The sequence below is a fragment of the Ictalurus punctatus genome, chromosome 13 (genome assembly GCF_001660625.3).
Source record: "Ictalurus punctatus breed USDA103 chromosome 13, Coco_2.0, whole genome shotgun sequence".
In the NCBI taxonomy this organism is placed as follows: domain Eukaryota; kingdom Metazoa; phylum Chordata; class Actinopteri; order Siluriformes; family Ictaluridae; genus Ictalurus; species Ictalurus punctatus.
Window position 1 is genome coordinate 20,987,720 of NC_030428.2, and position 21,457 is coordinate 21,009,176.

At 39.4% G+C, this 21,457-nt stretch overlaps 1 protein-coding gene across 3 annotated transcripts in view; it reads right to left on the minus strand.

The window, feature by feature from the left end:
- Window positions 1–12,107: 12,107 nt before the first annotated feature.
- Window positions 12,108–21,457, minus strand: part of usp54b (ubiquitin specific peptidase 54b) — a 123,852-nt gene continuing 114,502 nt past the window's right edge. For all 3 annotated transcript variants that reach the window (XM_047159252.2, XM_047159253.2, XM_047159251.2), the window contains 5 exons: window positions 20,266–20,443; window positions 16,621–17,519; window positions 16,193–16,314; window positions 15,485–15,595; window positions 12,108–12,820 (listed from right to left, as the gene is read on the minus strand). In XM_047159252.2, the coding sequence (XP_047015208.1) occupies window positions 12,749–12,820; window positions 15,485–15,595; window positions 16,193–16,314; window positions 16,621–17,519; window positions 20,266–20,443 (1,382 nt within the window). In that variant the 3' untranslated portion in view covers window positions 12,108–12,748. The remainder of the gene's footprint in view (window positions 12,821–15,484; window positions 15,596–16,192; window positions 16,315–16,620; window positions 17,520–20,265; window positions 20,444–21,457) is intronic.

Below are 21,457 nucleotides of genomic sequence, written 5' to 3' on the forward strand. Positions count from 1 at the left end.
TGACCAATCAGAATCAAGAATTCAACATCAATGTTTATATATATATATATATATATATATATATATATATATATATATATATATATATATATATAAATATATATATATATATATATATATATATATATATATATGTATGTATGTGTGTGTGTGTGTGTGTGTGTGTGTAAAGAATAAAACACAAAAGGCAAGTTGTTACAGGAAAATAATCAGTGGTGTAATGTGGAGAGCACACTCCAAAATGAATGGTTAATAACAAAAAAGGTATAAACATTGCTCTGGTAAAGAGGTGACAACATATATTTTATATTTCTAAAGAAAGACCAGTCAGTGGAAGAATTCTGGCGTAAAGCTGGTGTTTTTAATTTTTCCGCCGAGGTAACAGTATTTAGGACTTTGCGCTTTCTCAGTTATGTGACAAGCTGCATTTTCCTTCTTATTCCTTAAGGAAAAAGAAAGGCTAGTGAGCACCATTAATTGGCAATCTGCTGTGGTGTAAAAGCGCTAGCTGATCTCAGTCTGTATGCATTCTTAAGCATACAAACCAACCTTATTTTACACATCTAACAAGTGAAAATAGCATAAGGACAGTTAAATAACTGTACTGCAACTGTTTATATGAGTAAACTTGGAAAAATTCATACGAATCTGTAACCATCAGACTGTGTTGCACAAACATCTTTGACCTCCTAAGCCTGTGGCTCATGTCTAAATCATCCATTTGCTCCACTGCTCAGTAATGGGAATAATTGGCTTCTAGGACACTCGCTGCATCAGATTCCCTGATTTGTGGCGAGCTGCCTTTCTTTCCTCTTTCACATCACTGTGCTTGAAGAGCCATGCATAGTTTGTTGAGCTCATGTAATACGAAACTTCAGGTTAGACTTAAATACCTGAGCTTGAATGACTTTCTGAGCTGAACGAATACATAAAACATGCAATAATAGTACCTGGAATTTTCTAAGAAATCACTTGGACTGCACATTTTTGTCTTGTTGGAATAGTGGACAATAGAGGACATTTATCCAAATCAACAATGCCCAAAGACAACAAAACTAAACTCATATGATGAAAAAATGTTGCCAATTAAAATTTGAAAGTCAGGAAATTAATTCTGGTTCTATTGAGGTTTTAGTTAAAAAAATAAAAGGAAATAGCACTTTTTATGACATTTCACAGTGATAGCTGAGCAAAAAATGTTGCTTAGCAGCATAATTGCATTGCAGTATGGAGATTCCTGCTTATCTGAATGATGTTGTCCTAGTTCACTGTTACCAACCCTGGTTCAATACCTTAAAAATGTGATAATTAGATGGCAATGTATGATGTTTGAAAATTCGAAAGAAATTGCCATTTACACACTTAGTATTGCTGATTGCAACAAATGAACAGGTTCCCACAGAAACACTGGACTGATTTGACCTTAACCTGTCAGGCCCTCGATTCTTCACCTTAATGGATATATTAACCTGTATTACAAATCACTGTCTTGGTAGGGGAGAGCCATCACAATTGTAACATTTGATTCTTACAAAGACAGGAATTTATGCATCTTTGGGCATCTTTTCTGCCTGCCACTTTATGCTACTCTGAAGCAAGAGTTTGTACAAACATCAAGCGTTACAGGTTTTAACCCTAGTTTCTCACAATCTACCAAGCAGAAGGAGCATGTGCAAACTTTAAAAACTTTGCTACCAGCACAGATGGTTATTATTGTATTCTAATGACTTTTTCTGATAATGTAGTAATGTAACTTTACATTTTAAATGTATGTAATTTGATTACAGTTACTGATATAATCATTCAATAAAATTACGTTACATGCATTAAAAATGTATTGTTAAGTAAACATTATAAGTAAAATGCATTTTTAAAATAAATCTGTTTTTCGCGGCTGCCAGGGGCGTAACCTGGCCTGGGTAAGATTTTTTCTTTAGCCCTGAATAATTCTCCAGTTGGAGCGGCTTGTCACTACATAACTGGACGTTAGTAAAACAAGACAGCGGTGATGTTATTTTATATCTTTAGTGAACGGAGGCAAGACCAATCAGACAGGGTTTACAGGAAAATACGTGGAAACACTCGTGTCTTATTGGCTGACAGCTCTCGATTCTGCCAAACGCTAGCTCACAGTCAGTGTGAGGAAAAATGGATATATGCTGTTTTATTATTTTTTTAAACCAGTACAAGAGAAACGGAAACACTGACATTCTCTGACCCTGAGCAGGAAAACAAGGTGTGTAAATGTCTATATGAGTTCCTGTTTACGTGAACATGATATGAGTAAAGCAAAAGGAAAGATCATGCACTTTGCATGGCACTGTAGCAGCTAAACCCATACAATGTTAGCTTAGCTGTGCTTCCTGTCGGTTAGCAGCACCAAACTAGCCTAGTTAGAAAAGTTTTATGTTTTATCTGTCTGGTAGTCGTACAAACAATGACAACACCGAAGCAAGTTTTGTGATAAATCAAACTTTTTCTGATCATGTCATACATTGACACGCACTAAAATTCCTTAAAGAACTACGAGTTTCATAAAATGAGTTTCTGAAAATAGTAGTGTGTTTTTCTACGTTTTGAAAGTAACTTGAAAGTAATGTAATTAGTAATCTGATTACTTTTTATATGCAGTAATCAGTAATGTAATCAAATTACAATTTTAAAGAAGCAATTAGTCATCTGTAGAGGATTACTTTTTTTTGAGTAACTTATCCAACTTACTACAACACATGGTGCCTTTCATTTGAAATCATTTAGCCTTAGAGCCGATGCATGATAAAGAGTCTGTCTGTCCTAATTTAAATCATTCATAAGCCAGACAGCTATCAGGATGCTTCCTTCTAAACCATCTACTGATTCGATAGAGAGAGAGAGAGAGAAAGAAAGAGAGGGATGTTTTCGGATGTTACCTGGCCCAGGATTCCTCACCGCAGGATATCTATAGTGAGTGACCACCAACTGTTCTGAGAGGTGTATAAGCATGCGTTGGGGTACATGAAAAATCCTTAAGTTCTTAATTTAGAACAGATATGCCCAAACTAGGGCCAAAGTTGGCCCGTGGTGACTTTTGATTTGGCCTGCCATGCCATATGTGAGAAGGGGGGGAGGGGGGCAGGGGGGGGGGGGGGGTTAGGAGGGGAAATGTCATTGAAGCTGATCCTCATTTCTAATTTAACATAACATTTTTTACATTTACTTTTGAGCTACAAAAAAGTTAATTGAAATTAATTGTTGACAATATAAGTGAATTTGACTTTTATTTAATGTACATGCGTACTTCAAGGCCTGTGTGCAACAAACAGGGAATGATGGAAAGAACCATGCAGTGGCACACAGACAATGGGAAATTTAAAAGGTTTGGCAAGATGATTTTTTATTTACTGAAATCAATTCAAAGTCAGTGTGTCTAATTTTCAAACAGTCAGTCGCTATTTTGAAAGAGTACAATATCCGTCTTCATTATGAAACAAAACATTATTCAGCTTTCTCAAAACAGAAGGCTAATGAGCTGCTTGCTAAACTTCGATCTGAGCAGAGCGCGCTGCTACGTCCTTCATCAGCTCAAGAAAGTGCCACACGGGCCAGCTATCAGATTTCCGCACTAATTGCTAAAAGTGGAAGAGCCTTCGCTACTGGAAAGTTCGTCAAAGAGTGCCTTGCAGTGGCTGCAGAAGCAGTGTGCCCTTCTCAGATACACATATTCTTGCAAATCAGCTTGTCAAGGAATACTGTTACCCGACGCATAGAGGACATGGCCCAAGACATCGGCGAGCAAATCGAGGCAAAAGCAACTGCGTTTTCTGCCTTTTCAATAGCACCAATATATCTGATTCGGCACAACTGTTGGTATTTCTGCGTGGAGTAAATGAAAATTTTGAAGTGACTCAAGAGTTGGCTGGTATTAAGACTCTTTCTGGTACTACTAAAGGAGAGGATCTTTTTTTTTTTTTGCTGTTGAGAGAGTGTTGAAAAACAATGAATTAAAGTGGGAGAATATGGCTGGCATTACAACTGATGGAGCCCCGGTGATGGTAGGGAGGAAATCTGGCCTTGCTACGTTGGTGTCTCAGAAAGTGAGTGAATGTGGGGGAAATTAGTAAAGTACCACTGGTATTTTACATCAAGAACAGCTATGTGCCAAATCCATCGGGCTTGTGGATGTGATGCGTGACATCATCAAAATTGTGAATGATATACGCTCCAAGGCGCTCTCTCACTGGCAGTTCAAGGTACTGTTGGATGAGATGGATGCACAAAATGGTGATGTGTTGTACCACCAGGAGGTTAGATGGCTGAGCCGAGGAAAAGTTCTCAGGAGATTTTTTGATCTGCGTGATGAGATCAGAGCTTTTCAGGAATGGCTTTCTGACCCTGGCCTTCCTTGTGGACATCACAGAGCTGCTCACTGTGTTAAATGTTCAGCTCCAGGGGAAAGACCAGATTATCACCCAGCTTTTTGATCATGTAAGAGCCTAAAAACTAAAACTACTGCTGCTCAGAAGACATCTCTCATCAGGTAACATTCACAATTATAATATTCACAATAGTTTTATGTGCAGTTATTATTATTCTTAATACTTATATTTAGTTTGCATTTATATCCAGTGGTGTCAGCTTTGGTATTTTTTGTTAAACAAGCTAATAAAATTTGTGTCAAAGTTATCTTAAATTATCATGGATTAATTTCTCACACTGTTCCTCTCTCATTCTGTCTCTCTCATCCAAACATCCAGGAAATTTAGCCCATTTTCCCTGTCTTAGAGAGGCAGGCATGATGAAAGAGAAGATACCCGAGTATGATGCTGTTCTCAGCAATCTTATCCAGGAGTTTGACAGTCGCTTTGAGGACTTCAGACACAATGCTACTGACTTTGAGTTGTTTGCTCAACCCTTCACCATCAGTGTGGACACAGTCAGTGATGATCTTCAGATGGAACTAATTGAGCTTCAGTGTGATTCAGAACTCAAGCACAAATTCAGGTCCCTTCCCTTGACAGACTTCTACAAATGTGTCCCAGCAAATAGGTACCCAAAGATGTGCAAACAGGCACAAGTGATGCTGTCTCTGTTTGGCAGTACCTACCTCTGTGAACAGACTTTCAGTCTGATAAACGTGAACAAGTGTAAACTGAGAAGCAAACTAACTGACTCTCACCTACATAATATCCTGACTTTGTCAGTAAGTCAGCTGCAGCCCAATTTGGCAAAACTTTTGAAAAATAAGGACTAGCTTCATGGCTCTCATTAGAGGTCAGTTATACTGCAGGAATATGGTTGTATTGCTCATAGCTTGAATAGTTGTATTAGGCATTGAACATGTTGTACTATGATTGGGATTGTTTCTATGTTTTCCTGATACTATACATTTCACTGAACTATAAACTCTGAAAATAAAACTACATTAGTTAAGCAGATTACAGACTAATGTTTCCTATTTATTTAATTATTTGTAAATATTATGAAATCACAAATGAGGAGAACCATGGCAATTTTATTTTTAATATAATACAGTTTGGTATAATGCAACGTTAACTTTCAGCCCACAGCCCTCAGTCAAGTTTGATTTTCGGCCCTTCATAGGAAAAAGTTTGGGCACCTCTGATTTAGAACATGCATATCTGTGGTTGGATGCACATGATGCAGCGGAGGAGAGCAAACACATGAAGCTGAGAAACCTTCTCAGCTTCTCTTGTCACTGGAACACACCCACACTGAAGACATGGCCATTCTCAAAAATGGCAGAAAAAAAAATCAGCATAAAAATAATGAAACATTGTGTAATGCCAGTATGCAGGAATGAGCAGGGATAATATACACAATTTTAAGAAATGTCAGGGTCTTGCTTGTGTTACTTCTCTCTGCAGCTAGAACTTAACAAAAGGCCACAATTTTGTTAAGATCAAGTCTCTGTCAGTGCCAGAAAAAACAACAACAACAACAACAACAACACACACACACACACACACACACACACACACACACACACACACACACACACACACACACAATTTACCAACCGTTTCTAAAGGGAAAACACTAAGCAGTTACCTTTGTCAAAAATAAGCTATTCAGAAGACTGCAGCTTTTGTAGAAAACATGTCAATTTCCTGAGAGATAGAAATAAAACTGAAATTGAGATTGATTTTCTCTGTGTGGTCACCAGAACAACCTGCACACAGTCCAGTAACATCACATGGCTCCATATTAAACAACATTCAACCATACTTCAAAATTATTGACACTCTTCAGCGAAAAAGAGCAAACATGAATGCATAAAATCAACAAAAATGATAGTTTGAGTCTAAATATGTATTTGGGAATGATGTATAATTTTATTGTAATTGTCATATCACAGTAAACCAGCGACCCATTTCCCAGAATGCACCAACAACTACAAACATGGCTAAAGAGGACTACACTTCCCAATGTAACACACAGACACATCACCTTTTCATAAGAACTAATCACACACACTTGATCCTGATCACAATCAACATCACACCACACTAGAGACCCGTTCAGGCACTAGGCTTTTCCGAAGTATACAATCAGTTGCTTAGTCTCTGTCATTATTCCAAGCCTTATATCGTGTTTGCTTTTCTGGTGTTTTGACTTTGCTTACGTTTATGACTTTGTCTCTTTGCCCTGCCCTGTTTGTGCTGTTTGCCTGATCGCCTGACCTCTGCATGTTCATGATTATGGTCTTCTGCTTTATCCTTTGCACTTGTTGTTGTTTCATTAAACTGCCATGCCTGCACTTGCTTCTGTCCTGCGCCTACATTAATGTGACAGTAATACTATGCCACATACAGTGGTGCTTGAAAATGTGTGAACCCTTTAGAGTTTTCTGACCTAAAACATCATCAGATTTTCACACTAAAAGTTGAGAAAGAGAACCCTATTAAACAAATTAGACAAAAATATTATGCTTTATCATTTATTTAATGAGGAAATTATCCAATGTTACAAATATATGTAAACCTTTGCTTTCAGTATCTGGTGTGACCTCCTTGTGCAGCAATAACTGCAACTGAACATTTCCTGTAACAGTTGATCGGTCCTGCACATCAGCTTGGAGGAATGAATTTTAGCCCATTCCTCAGTACAGAACAGCTTCAACTCTGGGATATTGGTTGGTTTCCTCACATGAACTGCTTACTTCAGGTCTGTCCACAATATTTCTATTGCATTAAGGTCAGGACTTTGACTTGACCATTCCAAAACCACACAAAAATTGTATTCTTCTTTAATTATTCTTGGGTAGAATAACTTATTAAGTGTGTAAGCTTAGGGTTGTTGTCTTGCTGCATGCCCCACTTTCTCTTGAGATTCAGTTCATGAACAGATGTCCTGACATTTTCCTTTAGAATTCAATGTTCCATCAATGATGGCAAGTCGTCCTTGCCCAGATGCAGAAAAGCAGGCCCAAACCATGAGACTACCACCACCATGTTTCACAGATGAAATAAGGTTCTTATGCTGGAATGCAGAGTTTTCCTTTTGCCTGTTTTATCCTTGCCTATCAATTTAGTATGATATATACACAAAAACAGAAGAACTCGGGATGCGGCAAATACTTTTTCACAGCACTGTAGCATCCACTGACAGCTGCAATTTGTATTTTCATAACAAATAGGTTATTCAATTGCATTCTGGGAAAGTGAGTATCATATAATTGCTAGAAGTAAAAAATACAAATGTGATAGGACCTTCTAATTTATGCAACAGCACTGTTGAATTTTCGAATCTAACTGGTCAGAAGGTATTAATTAATGTTCTATAACTGCAGCTCTGACAAACAGCTCTGCTTTCCATAATTCAAATTACAAGTTTTATATTAATGTGCTTATTCCAATACGTTATCATTCATATGACTTGTATGGCAGATGCTCCTCAAACTCTTAGTCAGACAGTTGATTAAGCATTGACATGCTGACATTTTCTGTAAGGAGATGTCTATTTAACATTTATGTAAAGGAGTCTGCAGTGTCAACGCTTTTGTTTCCACCACAGGAAAGTCATCAGGACAGAGGACAGTACACGTTGGCATTCATGGTTCCCTCAATGAACTGTAGCTCCCCAGTGCCAGCAGCACTCATGCAGCCCCAGACCATGACACTCCCACCACCATGCTTGACTGTAGGCAAGACACACTTGTCTTTGTACTCCTCACCTGGGTGCTGCCACACACGCTTGACACCATCTGAACCAAATAAGTTTATCTTGGTCTCATCAGACCACAGGACATGGTTCCAGTAATCCATGTCCTTAGTCTGCTTGTCTTCAGCAAACTGTTTGCGGGCTTTCTTGTGCATCATCTTTAGAAGAGGCTTCCTTCTGGGATGACAGCCATGCAGACAAATTTGATGCAGTGTGCAGCATATGGTCTGAGCACTGACAGGCTGACCCCCCCACCCCTTCAACCTCTACAGCAGTGCTAGCAGCACTCATATGTCTATTTCCCAAACACAACCTCTGGATAGGTCACTGAGCACGTGCACTCAACTTCTTTGGTCGACCATGGCGAGGCCTGTTCTGATTGGAACCTGTCCTGTTAAACCGCTGTATGGTCTTGGCCACCGTGCTGCAGCTTAGTGTCAGGGTCTTGGCAATCTTCTTATAGCCTAGGCCATCTTTATGTAGAGCAACAATTCTTTTTTTCAGATCCTCAGAGAGTTCTTTGCCATGAGGTGCCATGTTGAACTTCCAGTGACCAGTATGAGGGAGTGTGAGAGCGATGACACCAAATTTAACACACCTGCTCCCCATTCACACCTGAGACCTTGTAACACTAACAAGTCACATGACACTGGGGAGGGAAAATGTACTCACTTTTGTTGCCAGCGGTTTAGACATTAATGGCTGTGTGTTGAGTTATTTTGAGGGGACAGCAAATTCACACCGTTACACAAGCTGTACACTCACTACTTTACATTGTAGCAAACTGTCATTTCTTCAGTGTTGTCACATGAAAAGATATAATCAAATATTTACAAAAATGTGAGGGGTGTACTCACTTTTGTGAGATACTGTATATATATAAGCTTAATCAACTCAAATAATCTACAGGGTACTAACAGTAGCTCTAATTCGTATTGGTCCGTATCACACCATCCTACCATTAACTATTTTCTAATAACAGCATGCCCTATTGTGTCCTGGCCCTTGTAACAGACTATGTTACTGCGTTGATACCAATTTTTGTATTGCGTGCTCTGACCATCTGAGAAGCTCCATGCAAGTGCGCCTGGAGGTTCTGACAGATCACAGCATTTACAGGATACAGGAAAAATAGAATTTCGGTCAAAATAAAGCTGGCCAATCTTCAAAAATGTGTTTTTGTGACTGCAATATGAAACAGTATAATGAAAATACAATATTTTGTGCACCTCTTACACTCTTCTAATCAGATAGTGCAGAGGAGAAGGCCCCAGTGGATAATTTATAGGGATTAAAGTGTGCAGGTCACTTACTCAGAGAGCTGACGATAGGCACTGAGGAAAACCAACCACAATGTGGCGCTGTTTCACTGCAGTCCAGCTCTATATTGTTTTATTACGGCATTATACACTGCTGCCATGCTGGATTTCACAGAAAGGACTGATGAGTGGTATTACTGACAATGCAGAACATTTGTAATTCTATTGAAAGTAATTATCACCTCCCTTCTGATACGTGATACCACAGCGTTATGATCACGATCTAACAGAAGCGACACCATATTATAGTATTGTATTGTATTTTTGTCTATCTAAATAGGCTGATTAAGGCTATTTATTCAGAGCAGACAGTAATAATAATGATGATGAATAGACAACTCACAGACACAGCCGGCGGTTGTGCAGCACCCCTGCTGGAGTGCATTGGTAATAACTTTATTGCAAAAATACAAGTTCCCTCAGCCCCAAGCATTTACAAATGAGTCCCAAACAGGAAAAACCATTGAAATGATTTTTCATCTTCGAAAAATCCATCTCTCTCTGGCTACAGCTGGCATTCAAAGGCTGATATTAATACAGATGTTAATATGTACATATTTAACGATTCGGCAAGAAATCACTTTCATCCTCAGTTAAAGGAAAAACCAGGGAGGTCTGGAGGAACACACACACACACACACACACACACACACACACACACACACACACACACACACACACACACGTACACACACGGCTTTGTCCCAGTCTGACTCTTTGCTGGTTGTTCAGGAGAGTGCGATTTGTTGCATAGCATACTCGTGCACCACCACTGCTACATTCTCAAACACCCTTTAGATGAAAAGGTGAATTAAAAAAATAGTAACATGGGCGAGCTTTATAATAGTGCCAATCTTTGGTTGAGAAAACAGTTTGTTCAATTCTGAATGAAATACAAAAAAAATAAATAAATTACTCAATCTGTAGTTAAGCATTTAGTGCTTACTTTTTAATGTGAAAATAATAATCATTGTATATCATTAAGACCAATGGGTTACACACTGCAACTGTGATATCAAACTTCTGAAGACCACTGATCAATCTCTGTTACAATATTTCAATTATTTCTTTATATTACAATATGCTCATAGCATAAAGTACAATAAAGTACCTCTTGTGCAAAATGTTCATAAATTCTGGAAACACTCATAAGGGCTTCAAGTTGTTTCTACTACATTTTAGTAGCTATCAGGGCCAAACATTCTTTAACTTGGATTTTTATAATTAAATCAGGATTTCGCTAAAGAAAAGTTTACTAAATCTACATGGAATGACTATGACCCTTCTCCAGGCCAGATGTACTTACTACAGATACTCGACTACATTGTATCAGCCTCATAGCTACGTTATCAGTGTCAATGCAGGTTACAAAAGAAATATAAAGAAAGCTTAACTTGGCATATCTCCCTATACAAATGGGAGAACTGTCAATAGAATTCAAATAGCAGTTTGACTCCAGCTTTACACTTCTGAAGTGTACTATACTCGTCTTAATGCAGATAGTAACTAGAACCACTAAAATGAATTAACATTCCATAACGTCATAAAGTAGAGTTTCTCCATTCCTCTGAATAATTTGTAAGTATTTCATAGTCTTCATATATTTTTTTTTTCTTTGACAATAAATTCATTGATTAGTGTATATTCAGTCAAAAGGAGTGAAGCAGTCTTTGCCTGTAACACTAGACAGAAAACAGGTGTGTGCTACAGGGAATGCCCATACAAGAGGAAGAAAAGGTCGAGTTATTCCCGTCCGCTCTCCACACTAGGGCTGCACGGATACATGCGTGCTCTGACCAAGCGCCAGAGCCGAGGAACGAAGAAATACAAAAAAAATAAAATAAAAATAAGGACAGCTCCTTCAACTGTTCTCTTTTTTTTTTTTTTTACAGGGTGTGTAAGTAAGTATGCGTGTCAGTCAATAAATCAGTACAAACTATGAGCTACTTGTCCATCACCCTAGAAAAAGTGGGTCAGTTCATACTAGAACAAGAGAGAAAGAAAAGAAATCCTTTAAAAATGTCAGAGGAAAGGATGCGATGTGGAGAGTTTGCTTGAGCTCATTGTGGGTTTTTACATGGGCGTCGCCGAAGATGGATGGCCTCTCCCACACTCTTGCCCACACACAAAAGTGGATTATTTCCATTAACTTGTATAGTATTGTAGCTAAATAATGCTATGCTACATCTAAACCTAATCCTAACCTTAACTTCAGTATCCAAAAGAAAATATTTTTTTAGTTTTTCAAAGAAAAGCTGCATTCATATTGAGAAACAAAAAAAGAAAAAGAAAATGATGACCAAATGTCCACACAATGTTAATACTGTCAATGCTGTATTTCTATCATCATGGGGACATTTGGCCTAACTAAGTGTTAAATAGAGACACACACACACACACACACACATTAATCATGTGCAGTAGTTAAATAGACCTCAGAGATATTGAAAAGTTATCCAGGATGCTGCTGGATCTCGCCGGCTTTGCAGCCCCACGCAGTGCGTTTAATTAAGTTAAGTGTTCAGGGTAGGATGGCTCGCTGCGGGAGAGCCAAGGCTCAAAGCCTTTCTTGTACCACAGCATGCTGTTAGCGCCCATACCCCCCCCCCCCCCCCCCCCAACCACACACACACACACACACACACACATACACAAACTCACACACACGCACACACACACACACACACACACAGCTACTTAGTCCATCACATTATCCCAATCAGTGAACTGAACAAGGAAGAAGATAAGCTCTGCCCTTCCCTTCACCATGCTGTGGACAGGAAGGAAACACGCTTTAACACACTTTAAAACACTGCTATGCAGGACAGAGGCAGGAAGAGGAGGCTGACCCAGATCCATTATACATGAACACTGAAAAAGGCAGAGCAGCCCACCACACTCTGAGTGGGGAAAAAAGTTAAAGAGAGGAAATAGTTAAGGAAGACACAGTAGGCAACACGCCACATGAATAAAGGAAATGATGGGAGCCCATCATGGTCCGAGAAACAGAGGCGGGGCTATAGCTACAGGAGGATTTTGGGCTTCAAGAGGGATCCAGCCCTCCAGAGCTGATAGTGCTCCAGTGGGCTAGTGTAGCTAAAAGCTAGGGTCACTGGGATTAATCTCTGTTACAACATTCTAGCAATTACTTATTATTTGTATGTGCAGGGATCCTTGCAGGAATCATAAAGATGGAGGGTGTTGTAGGTGGGCCTAGGACACCAAGAAGACTACTGCCCAGGACGCCAGTGGCACAGCTCTGTCACATTTCACTGGTGGACTGGACTGAGCTTGACCCCAGTTAGACACAGCCAGAAACTTGGTGACCCTCTGGACACGTCCTGCAAGGGAGGAGGATGGTCGAGTGTGAAGAACAGGATTTCAAGCAAATCGAAAGTGAACTTCAAAAATGCACATACGAATAGACTCAATATCAAGAAGCACAATATAGAACAGGACGGCTTTGATCAAACTCCTGACACTCAGACTTAAAGCAATGAAATGAGCATTAGTAAGCAGAAAGCACTGTGAGAATAGCCTCAGAGCATGGAGGTGAAGAATGAGACAGATTTACCTCGGGCAGTCACACAAGACCCAGGCTGAGACAAGTGAATAGAAATGGGAAAGATGGAAGGCACGATGGACTGATGGGCACACAGGAGGACTGCATGAGTAAGAGACATGGGCAAGAAGTGTGACATGATGTGTTCTTCATGCAAAACATACATATTTATTACAGACAGACACATGCTGAGCAGAAGGACAAATATAAGTTTGCATTAAAGGTATATTAGAATGAGTAGACATATGGTGGTTAAAGGATGTGGACACAGGATGGCAGTATAAGTCAGAATGACAGTCAGTACTCATTGTCTGTGTGTTTTGCATGTATGTAGAGGGTATTATTGGGGGAAAGCCTTCACAGGCTTCTGATTTGTCACAATATGCCTGCAGAGTAAGCCATGTTGGACACATTAGTGCACCATGTTGACAGTAACAGATGCAGTGATGGAAAAAAAAACAAAAAAAACGCATCTTATTCAACTGTAATCAAACATTAACGTGTAACTACTATATATACACCACCTCAAGACATTTACATTATAGCAGCCGGTTTAATCTGTAGATTATCCTTTGTATGTACTAAGGGGCATTTAGAGGACCAGTTTATCTTATTTAGAGCCCTCTGCTGCCTGAGAGGCAAATTGCAATTGCAATGGAAACACAGAAACACTGACAATCCCTGAAGCTCATTTCCAGGACAGAAAGCTGAGAAGTCCAAAATGAAAAAAAAATGATGCAAATAGCTTCGTGATAGTGTGTGAAATATACCATTGTTATCGATAGTATCATCATGCCATCTTCTATACTGTACAAAATACTAGGGACTTAGTATTAGTAAAAGTAAAAGTCCTCAATGGTATATTTCACACAAGGTCACAAAAAATTTGGCAATAGCCTTAAGTTTTGGATAGCATCGGGACCTTGCTGAAATACTATGCTGTGTGTATATATATATATATATATATATATATATATATATATATATATATATATATATATATATATATATATATACTGAATAGTCTAGTTGGAAATTCTAGCAATGGCTGCCTGGCAAGACATGGCCTCTGTGTTTCTCAGTTGAAAACTTTACTGCCCCCCATGGTTATGTTTATATTTTGCTGAAAATGTGGTCAACCATTTTTAGATTTTATTTACAGTTAGATATTTTCTATCCTTGATCTGTCGCCTGGGAGTTGAAAATAATGGCACAATTATTTCTGTCCATGTGCTATCTGTAGTATTGCTGTTACTATGATTACCTCGCAAGAGGAGCAAGCGATTTTTCACCTGCTGTATCAAAAGCTGTGTTAAGCAGGAAATCTGACCCTTCGTACACGAAACGGAGAAAGACAGGTGAAGCAGAGAGAGAGAGAGAGATGTGCTGCTTGTCATGTCTAAAGCTCTTAAAGATACAGAAACATTTCAATTTAATAGCTATTTCAATAGATGCTATCTTTTTTGCCGATTCCCGATACCATCGTCAGTTGGTTAAAGTTTACATGGCAATATTGTGAAATAGTTTTTTCCCCCTAAGATATTACTGTATACTGTATATGACTATTGTATGTCTAGAAGCACTTATATATCACAAACTGCACATGTAATTGTATTTGTATTTTGAAATATAAGAAAATGTAACAACATAAATTGTGTGATCTAATCAACCTCACTGTAATTCACTCCTCTAGTAAACACTATTAAAACAGAAATGTTTGATAAAAGCACTACTGATGGTGCTGTGTATTGATTGGGCATGTAACAGCTCCAGCACTTTTTACTATACTAGTTGAACAAACCTTAAAAGTGTTTACCCCATGCACTACAAACAAGAGAAGTATTATGGTTTAACATCTACTAACCATAGTTATCAGGAAATACCTCAGTGAAATCACACTTGTATCACGGTTCATGTTTTATAATCATAGTCACCATACAACCTAGAACTATACTGAATTATTGTCAGAGTGGGGAAGCACAAATTGTCAGTAGCAATGTGATTTGATTAAATGGTATGTACTGCACACAAGGGAGCATCTAATAAACGATAAAATCTGACTGGCAGGTAACAGGCAGCACACATATACACACTCACAAACACACAAAGTGAATTGATCACAGAGGCACTAGAGTCAGATTTCCAGAGCTCATATCCCATTCCCTCTCACGCAGTCCCTCAAACAGCCAGTCACCTCGAAGCCAGTTTTAGCACCTGTGCTATCCTCCTCTGTGCGCTATGAATAAGCTTCACTAAGCCCTTGTTTCAAATTATAAACCTAAATTACTCTAATGAGCAAGCTGAGGTTCAACTCCTTGCACCACCTCTGAATATGTGGGGAATGTTTTATAAATGCAAGCGGCCATTACGAAATATTGTGAAATATTATGAAATATTATATATATATAATACACACACACATATCTGTGTGAAAGATACATACAAAGCTGTGTGAGACAGCAAGACGGTCCTGTCTATGTCCAACTGCGGTCCCACTCAGACTGCGAGCAATGCGGCGCAGGTGATCAGGATCATACTGCCTGTCATCCACTGGCTAGATAGAAAAAAAAAAAAACATGCACACACTAGTCCCAAGAACAAAGCACACTGAAAACAAGGAACAATCCAAAGTGTCATAAAGAAATAAAAATGACAGCCAAGTCACCAAGATGAACTTAGCACAAAGTAAAATTACCCACTGCTGGAAGCTAATTGCTTTCTTGTGTGCCATTTAAGTACATTTTCTTTTTGCAAAGCGAATTTCATTTGTGTTTGTTCTGACGGCTGCTTGGATTTCGACAAAACAACGAGTTTTTGGTCCATTCGGGAACTTTTGATATATTGACCACTTTTCTTGTGATATTTAATAGAGTTAATAATGTCTTCATCATTATTCTTAAATAATAGAAAAATAGTAACGATAAAGAAAAGCTTTTCTGTGCTTTTAACTGTTAGTGTACATACATTTATTTGGAATTTCTTCAGTACCATTTAGGCTTTGTTTATGCAACATTACATATTAGTATGAATTTGAATATTTAAAAAAAAACAACAACAGGTGGATAGAAATAAACTTGTATACTTGTATACATTGTATACATTTTTCCACCCAGTGGAAAAAGTGTCGTGTGTATTCACACACGTGTCTCACCATGTCTGGGTGTGCAATGGAGCTGCGAGAGCCTGGTGCTCCAAATGCAGTTCTCTCCAGCTCAGCCGTGGGGGTCTGTGAGCGTCCCACCCCAGAGAGGAGCTGCCATGCTGCAGGAGTCACTGAACAAGGCAAGCAAATTACAACACGGTGCAGTACACTCATAATCCTCTGTGCGCTCTAATACAGAACTAACATATTTCATAAACCACTAATCCGTCTTTGGCAGATCTCATGTCAAAATGGATGTTAATCCCAAATCTATCATATATGTCATATATGTAGGTCATCATATATAGCTCAAAGTAATTGAATAAATATGAGCAAAAGACAAAACTGGTTTTAAAATGCCAAAAAAAGGAAAATGTAACGTTCTTAAAAATGTGCCACCAAGGCTAATTTGTACACAAACCGCAAACGATACATACCTGTTTTCCCAGCGGCCGGGCTAAGACGACGGCCTGCTCGCAGACTAGCCTGATACAGCGAGTCCAGCTCTGAAAGCTCATTCTCCTCATACTCTGCAGCCTCAGCCTCCAGTTTTGGTTCAAATTGAGAGCTGGCAAACTTTCTGATACTCTTGTTCCTAGAGCTCATTGGACTATAGGGTGGACCGTTCCATCCATGTGAGCGTGGAGAGATAGCAGGTCTAATGAGATGGCTCTGATCTGGTGGGGTCTCGTGGGGCGTGACCACGGCATCGGGGCGGTCCAGGCTCCAGGAGGACCAATGACGAGCTGTGATAGGAGGAGGGGCGGGCCTAGGGCTGGAGCGGGATAACACAGGTGAGAGAGGGAAGGGAGGGTTGCGTAAAGGTTGCCAAATGGGGGCTCCAGGGTGTTCATATACACTGTTCTCAGGTTGAGGCAATGTGTTTGCTACATTAGGATGGGGGCTGTCAGAAGTGCCCCTCCATAGGGATGCAGCAGGGGATGGAGAAGAGGAAGCTAAAGGCTGCTGGTGCTGGGAAAGCTCTTCATCTTCATCCAGAACACCCCAGAATTCCAGGGGAAGAGATGGCATAGAGATGGCCAGGTGCTTATGGATGGTTCTGATCTGCCCTCCTGAGGCCTGCAGGACATCGGAAAGTTTCACACCACCCCATTCGGTGTCTTTCTTTGACTGATTTCCTTGAGTATGGTCTTGTGGACGTGGCTGAGGTATGGGAGTGTGTGGAGTGTTAAGTGACTTTAGTGAATTAAGTGAATTAGAGGTGAGTGGCTTCGTCTGGGCAGGAGGTGGCAGACCAAGGGATGCGTCTTGATTGACTTCCCACACCTCCTCCTGATTGTCTGTCAGCAGTATTTGGACCGAGCCAGGCTGTTCACTGCAAAAAAAAGAACAGACAAAATCGAATTGGGTTTCCTCAAAGGAACAGTGGCATCAAACAGTGACCATGTCAGCAACTGGTTACTAAAGAACATCAAATTTCAAGACATTTTAGAAAATCGTGGCTTTTATCATTCTTCAGTCTTTTACTTTTGTATTTCATTACTTATGCAGGAGATACAGTATGTACGAGTAGTCTGCTGTAAACCCTTTAAACCATGAAAACAAAGGATTCATTTTCCAAACCCATTTTCACATGTTTTTGTCATTAATTGTAAAAAGATTTATGATATGGCCAAAGGCGCTTTTATAATCAAGGCACTTTGTCATCAAGAGACCAAGCTCAAGGAGACTTGAGGCAGTTTCATCTCGGTTAACATGACATACATACGTACGAACACACACACACACACACACACACACACACACACACACACACACACACACACACACACACAGTGTGCACAGAATGACCTTGACATCATTTTCATAGCCACTGCATGAAGCAGAATATTTAGAGTAGTAATAAATATGCCTATAAGCTTTACTGTCCATTTATCAGTAGGACTGAATGGCTGATTTCCTGAAGCATGATATATACACACTTAAAATGCTGTCTTTGATTTTCCAAACACACACCATTCAGTATTTAAATTCCTCTTCCATCTTCATAAGGTGTTCAGAAGGTGTTTCTAAAGAATTATGAAGCAATGGTAGAGCTCATTATTACGAATCAATGCAGAAACAACTAAAGTTAGTGAGACATTTTTTTTGTTACAGCCTAGCTTAGAGCTTTGGTAGAGGAAACTTCCCTTTTTTCCCTGCTTTCCTTTCAGGATATGTTAGAGAAAGGCATGACTAAGAAGAACTGGTTAACAAGGAACGTTTAGAAGTGTGCTAGTGTACTTAAAGGGCAGCTCATTTAGCCTGCATGCTCCAGCGTTGATTGATGCAGTCAGTGAAGTACAAGTGCAAAGATTCCTGATGAATATGCTAGCGCACCGGCTCCCTGTAAATACTCCTCCAGCAGCATGTTAGCTAATTACCCAGGGGGCTTCGGCCGGGTCAGCCCATACATCACATCAGCACTTCTGATCAATAGGGACGAATGAGAGAAGAAAAAAAGTGTGGAGTGAAATAAACGCATTCCATTGATCACAGTGCAGCGTCCCCCCGCTGACTGCAGTGCCGGTTCCCCTGTAGTGTGACCAGCGTCTGACAAGAACAGCAGCAAGCACCGCAGATTCCGTAATAAGCCCACGGCTATAATGAAGGGAGCGACTGTGCTGAAAGTGATATGCTGTCCTCTTGACTAAGCTGTCTTGGAAGTGTGGGTGGCTGACCTCTGCTTCTCGACTTTATCAGAAATCTTTACCTGCCTTATAGCCACAATCCACTAGGAAGCTTACAGCCACACAATAGATGAAAAAAAAAAGAAAAGAAAGTTATAGTGTGTGAGGGGGTGGTGTCAAAACACACTACATTTTCAAAATCGGAGTGTGTGTATATACCGGGTTTTACGTTAACCAGGCGGTTGTTTTAGTTAAGATGTAAAGACTAGAAAAAGTTTACATGCACACTTTTGTTCTTCCTATTTTAGGAAAATCATTTCACCTATAGCAGTTAATAAAAATGTGTGGTTGTTTGGTGGACTAGTGGCTAGTGTGTGGATTCCTGGTCAGGTAACCAACTCCAGCAACTGGAGTGTTGCATGAGCCAGTGCACCCTCAGTGCTGGTCCCAAACCCGGAAAATGAGGAGGGCTGCGTCAGGAAGGGCATACGGTGTAGAACGTGTGCCAGAACCGATTATGCAGTTGGGTGTAATGTGCTGGATTTGACAGTTCGTTGTATGCTTAATCTATATTGGAGATGAAAAAAAATACTGTACTTCAAAAGTACTTTTGACCATTTTCTGCATCATCCCTAATATATATATATATATATTAAGGTTAATTAAAAAAAGAAAAACAGAACTTATGTTACCTATATAATTCTTTAATGTTAGCTAAGTCAAACCTACATTAATGGCTTTTATTTCACATTAATGAACTCAAAAACATTCTCATTGACAGGAAGCATCAGTGCTTCACCAGCGTATCTTTTAATAAAATAAATAAATAAATAAATAAATAAATAAAGTCGAGACGAGAAAACTAATACTAATAAGTCAAAAATACTAATATGAGATGGAGGAAGGGGCGGGGCTTCCAGGGGTGTCAGTTAATATCAGAGAGTTCAAAACACCTGCACAATTGTCAATTCCAGATTTATACGTCGATTTGCTCGTCTCCCATTTATACTGGGAAAACTGGTGTTTTTGACTGGAAAATCTTAGCAGAAGTAAGAAGTGTTGGGGGTTTCCAATTTGCATATTCATGAATCCAGCATCTGTTGATGAAGTGAAAGTGTTCTGTGCAATTTTGGCTGTCCAGTGACTTTTTTTGTGTGAAATTACTACATCAAATAGTTTAACATTAAATCTATAAAATATCTTTTTCGTCTTCCAGAAACAAATTCTGGGTGACTTTAATATGGCAGAGACACAAGCAACATAACAGCACACAGTCTAGAGGACATGCTAATATAAGAACACACAGCATCTCTCTTTTGATCTCAAAACCTTTGGCATCTGTTTCTCAGGTGAAAACACAGACAGACAGACAGACAGACAGACGGGAGCAGGCTGAGTGTTGTTGGACAGGCAATAAGCCGGACACACACGGGGAGGAGACAGTGGAGGTACCTGCGAGGCCCCTGTGGGCGGCCGGGCTCCTGCGGCTGCTCTTGCTGTTGTTGCTGCTGCTGAATGCGCTGTTGTAGGCCTCGAGCTCTCCTCATGCATTTTTGCAGCTTGGCGTCAGCAGCCATAGTCCTGCTATGAGTGTTAGCACTGCCCTCATGCATGGAAAATCTTAGTTTAGCTACAAATGTAGAAAAAAAGAAAAGAAAAAAAAAAACAACAACAAAAAAGGGAAGAAGAAAGGAAAGAAAGAAGAAGAAGAAGAAGAAAGGAAAGGAATGTAGAAAAGAAAAAAGAAAAGAAAGAGCTGAGTTATGACAGGCCTGCATGCAGACCATTTCTTTGTTATAGAAACGACAGTAGGGAGTTTTAAATAAAGAAGAGGACGTGAGGGGAAATCGCCCACCTTTCACCCAAGAACGTGGCCTAGGCTGTGTTCAATAGGCAAAGCTTTGCACACTGTTTTATCACAACATCCTTAAATTCATAACAAACCCATTGAAAATAAAGAATATCTGGTTTATCTCCTACAAGATGAAATCGTGTGAGAATCTTGTGCAGGGTTTTGCTCACTGAACATTCCCGTCCCACATGAGTGACATGTTAAGATTAAACAAGGTATGGAGAAGCACAAGGCTGTCCCGATGTCCCAACAGGAGAGAAACCAATAATAACCAAAATCCTAGAATCCCTTTTTTTTTCTTCAGTTTTTCCTTTTCAGTAAGGCTGCATGATAATGGCTAAAATGATCATCCCAGTTATTTTGCTCAATATTTAAATGATATTTCATGATTATTTAGCCAATTTAGGGCAAAAAAAAATAAATAATAATTTTAGCACTTTATATTTACATTATTTACATTTTAATCAACTTTTTCCACAATACTTAGCACCTAATAATTAGACCTGTCCATAAAAACTTCCTAGCAGAGGCATAATACAACATGAAATGTATATTTTGAATTTAAGCAAATGAAGGTGATGTATAGTTTTTTAATATGTAATATAAGACAATATTTTTTCTAACGTAAACATCTGTGTTGTGCAAAATTTTCCGCAGTACGCTCATTTCAAAATTATTGCCATTCCTAAAAATAACAGCTGGTGAAGCCTCTCACTACTGAGACAGTAACAGTAACAGTACCAAGTCTTCCTGTCTTAACCTCCTGGTAGAAGCATCCAGGATTTGGGGAAA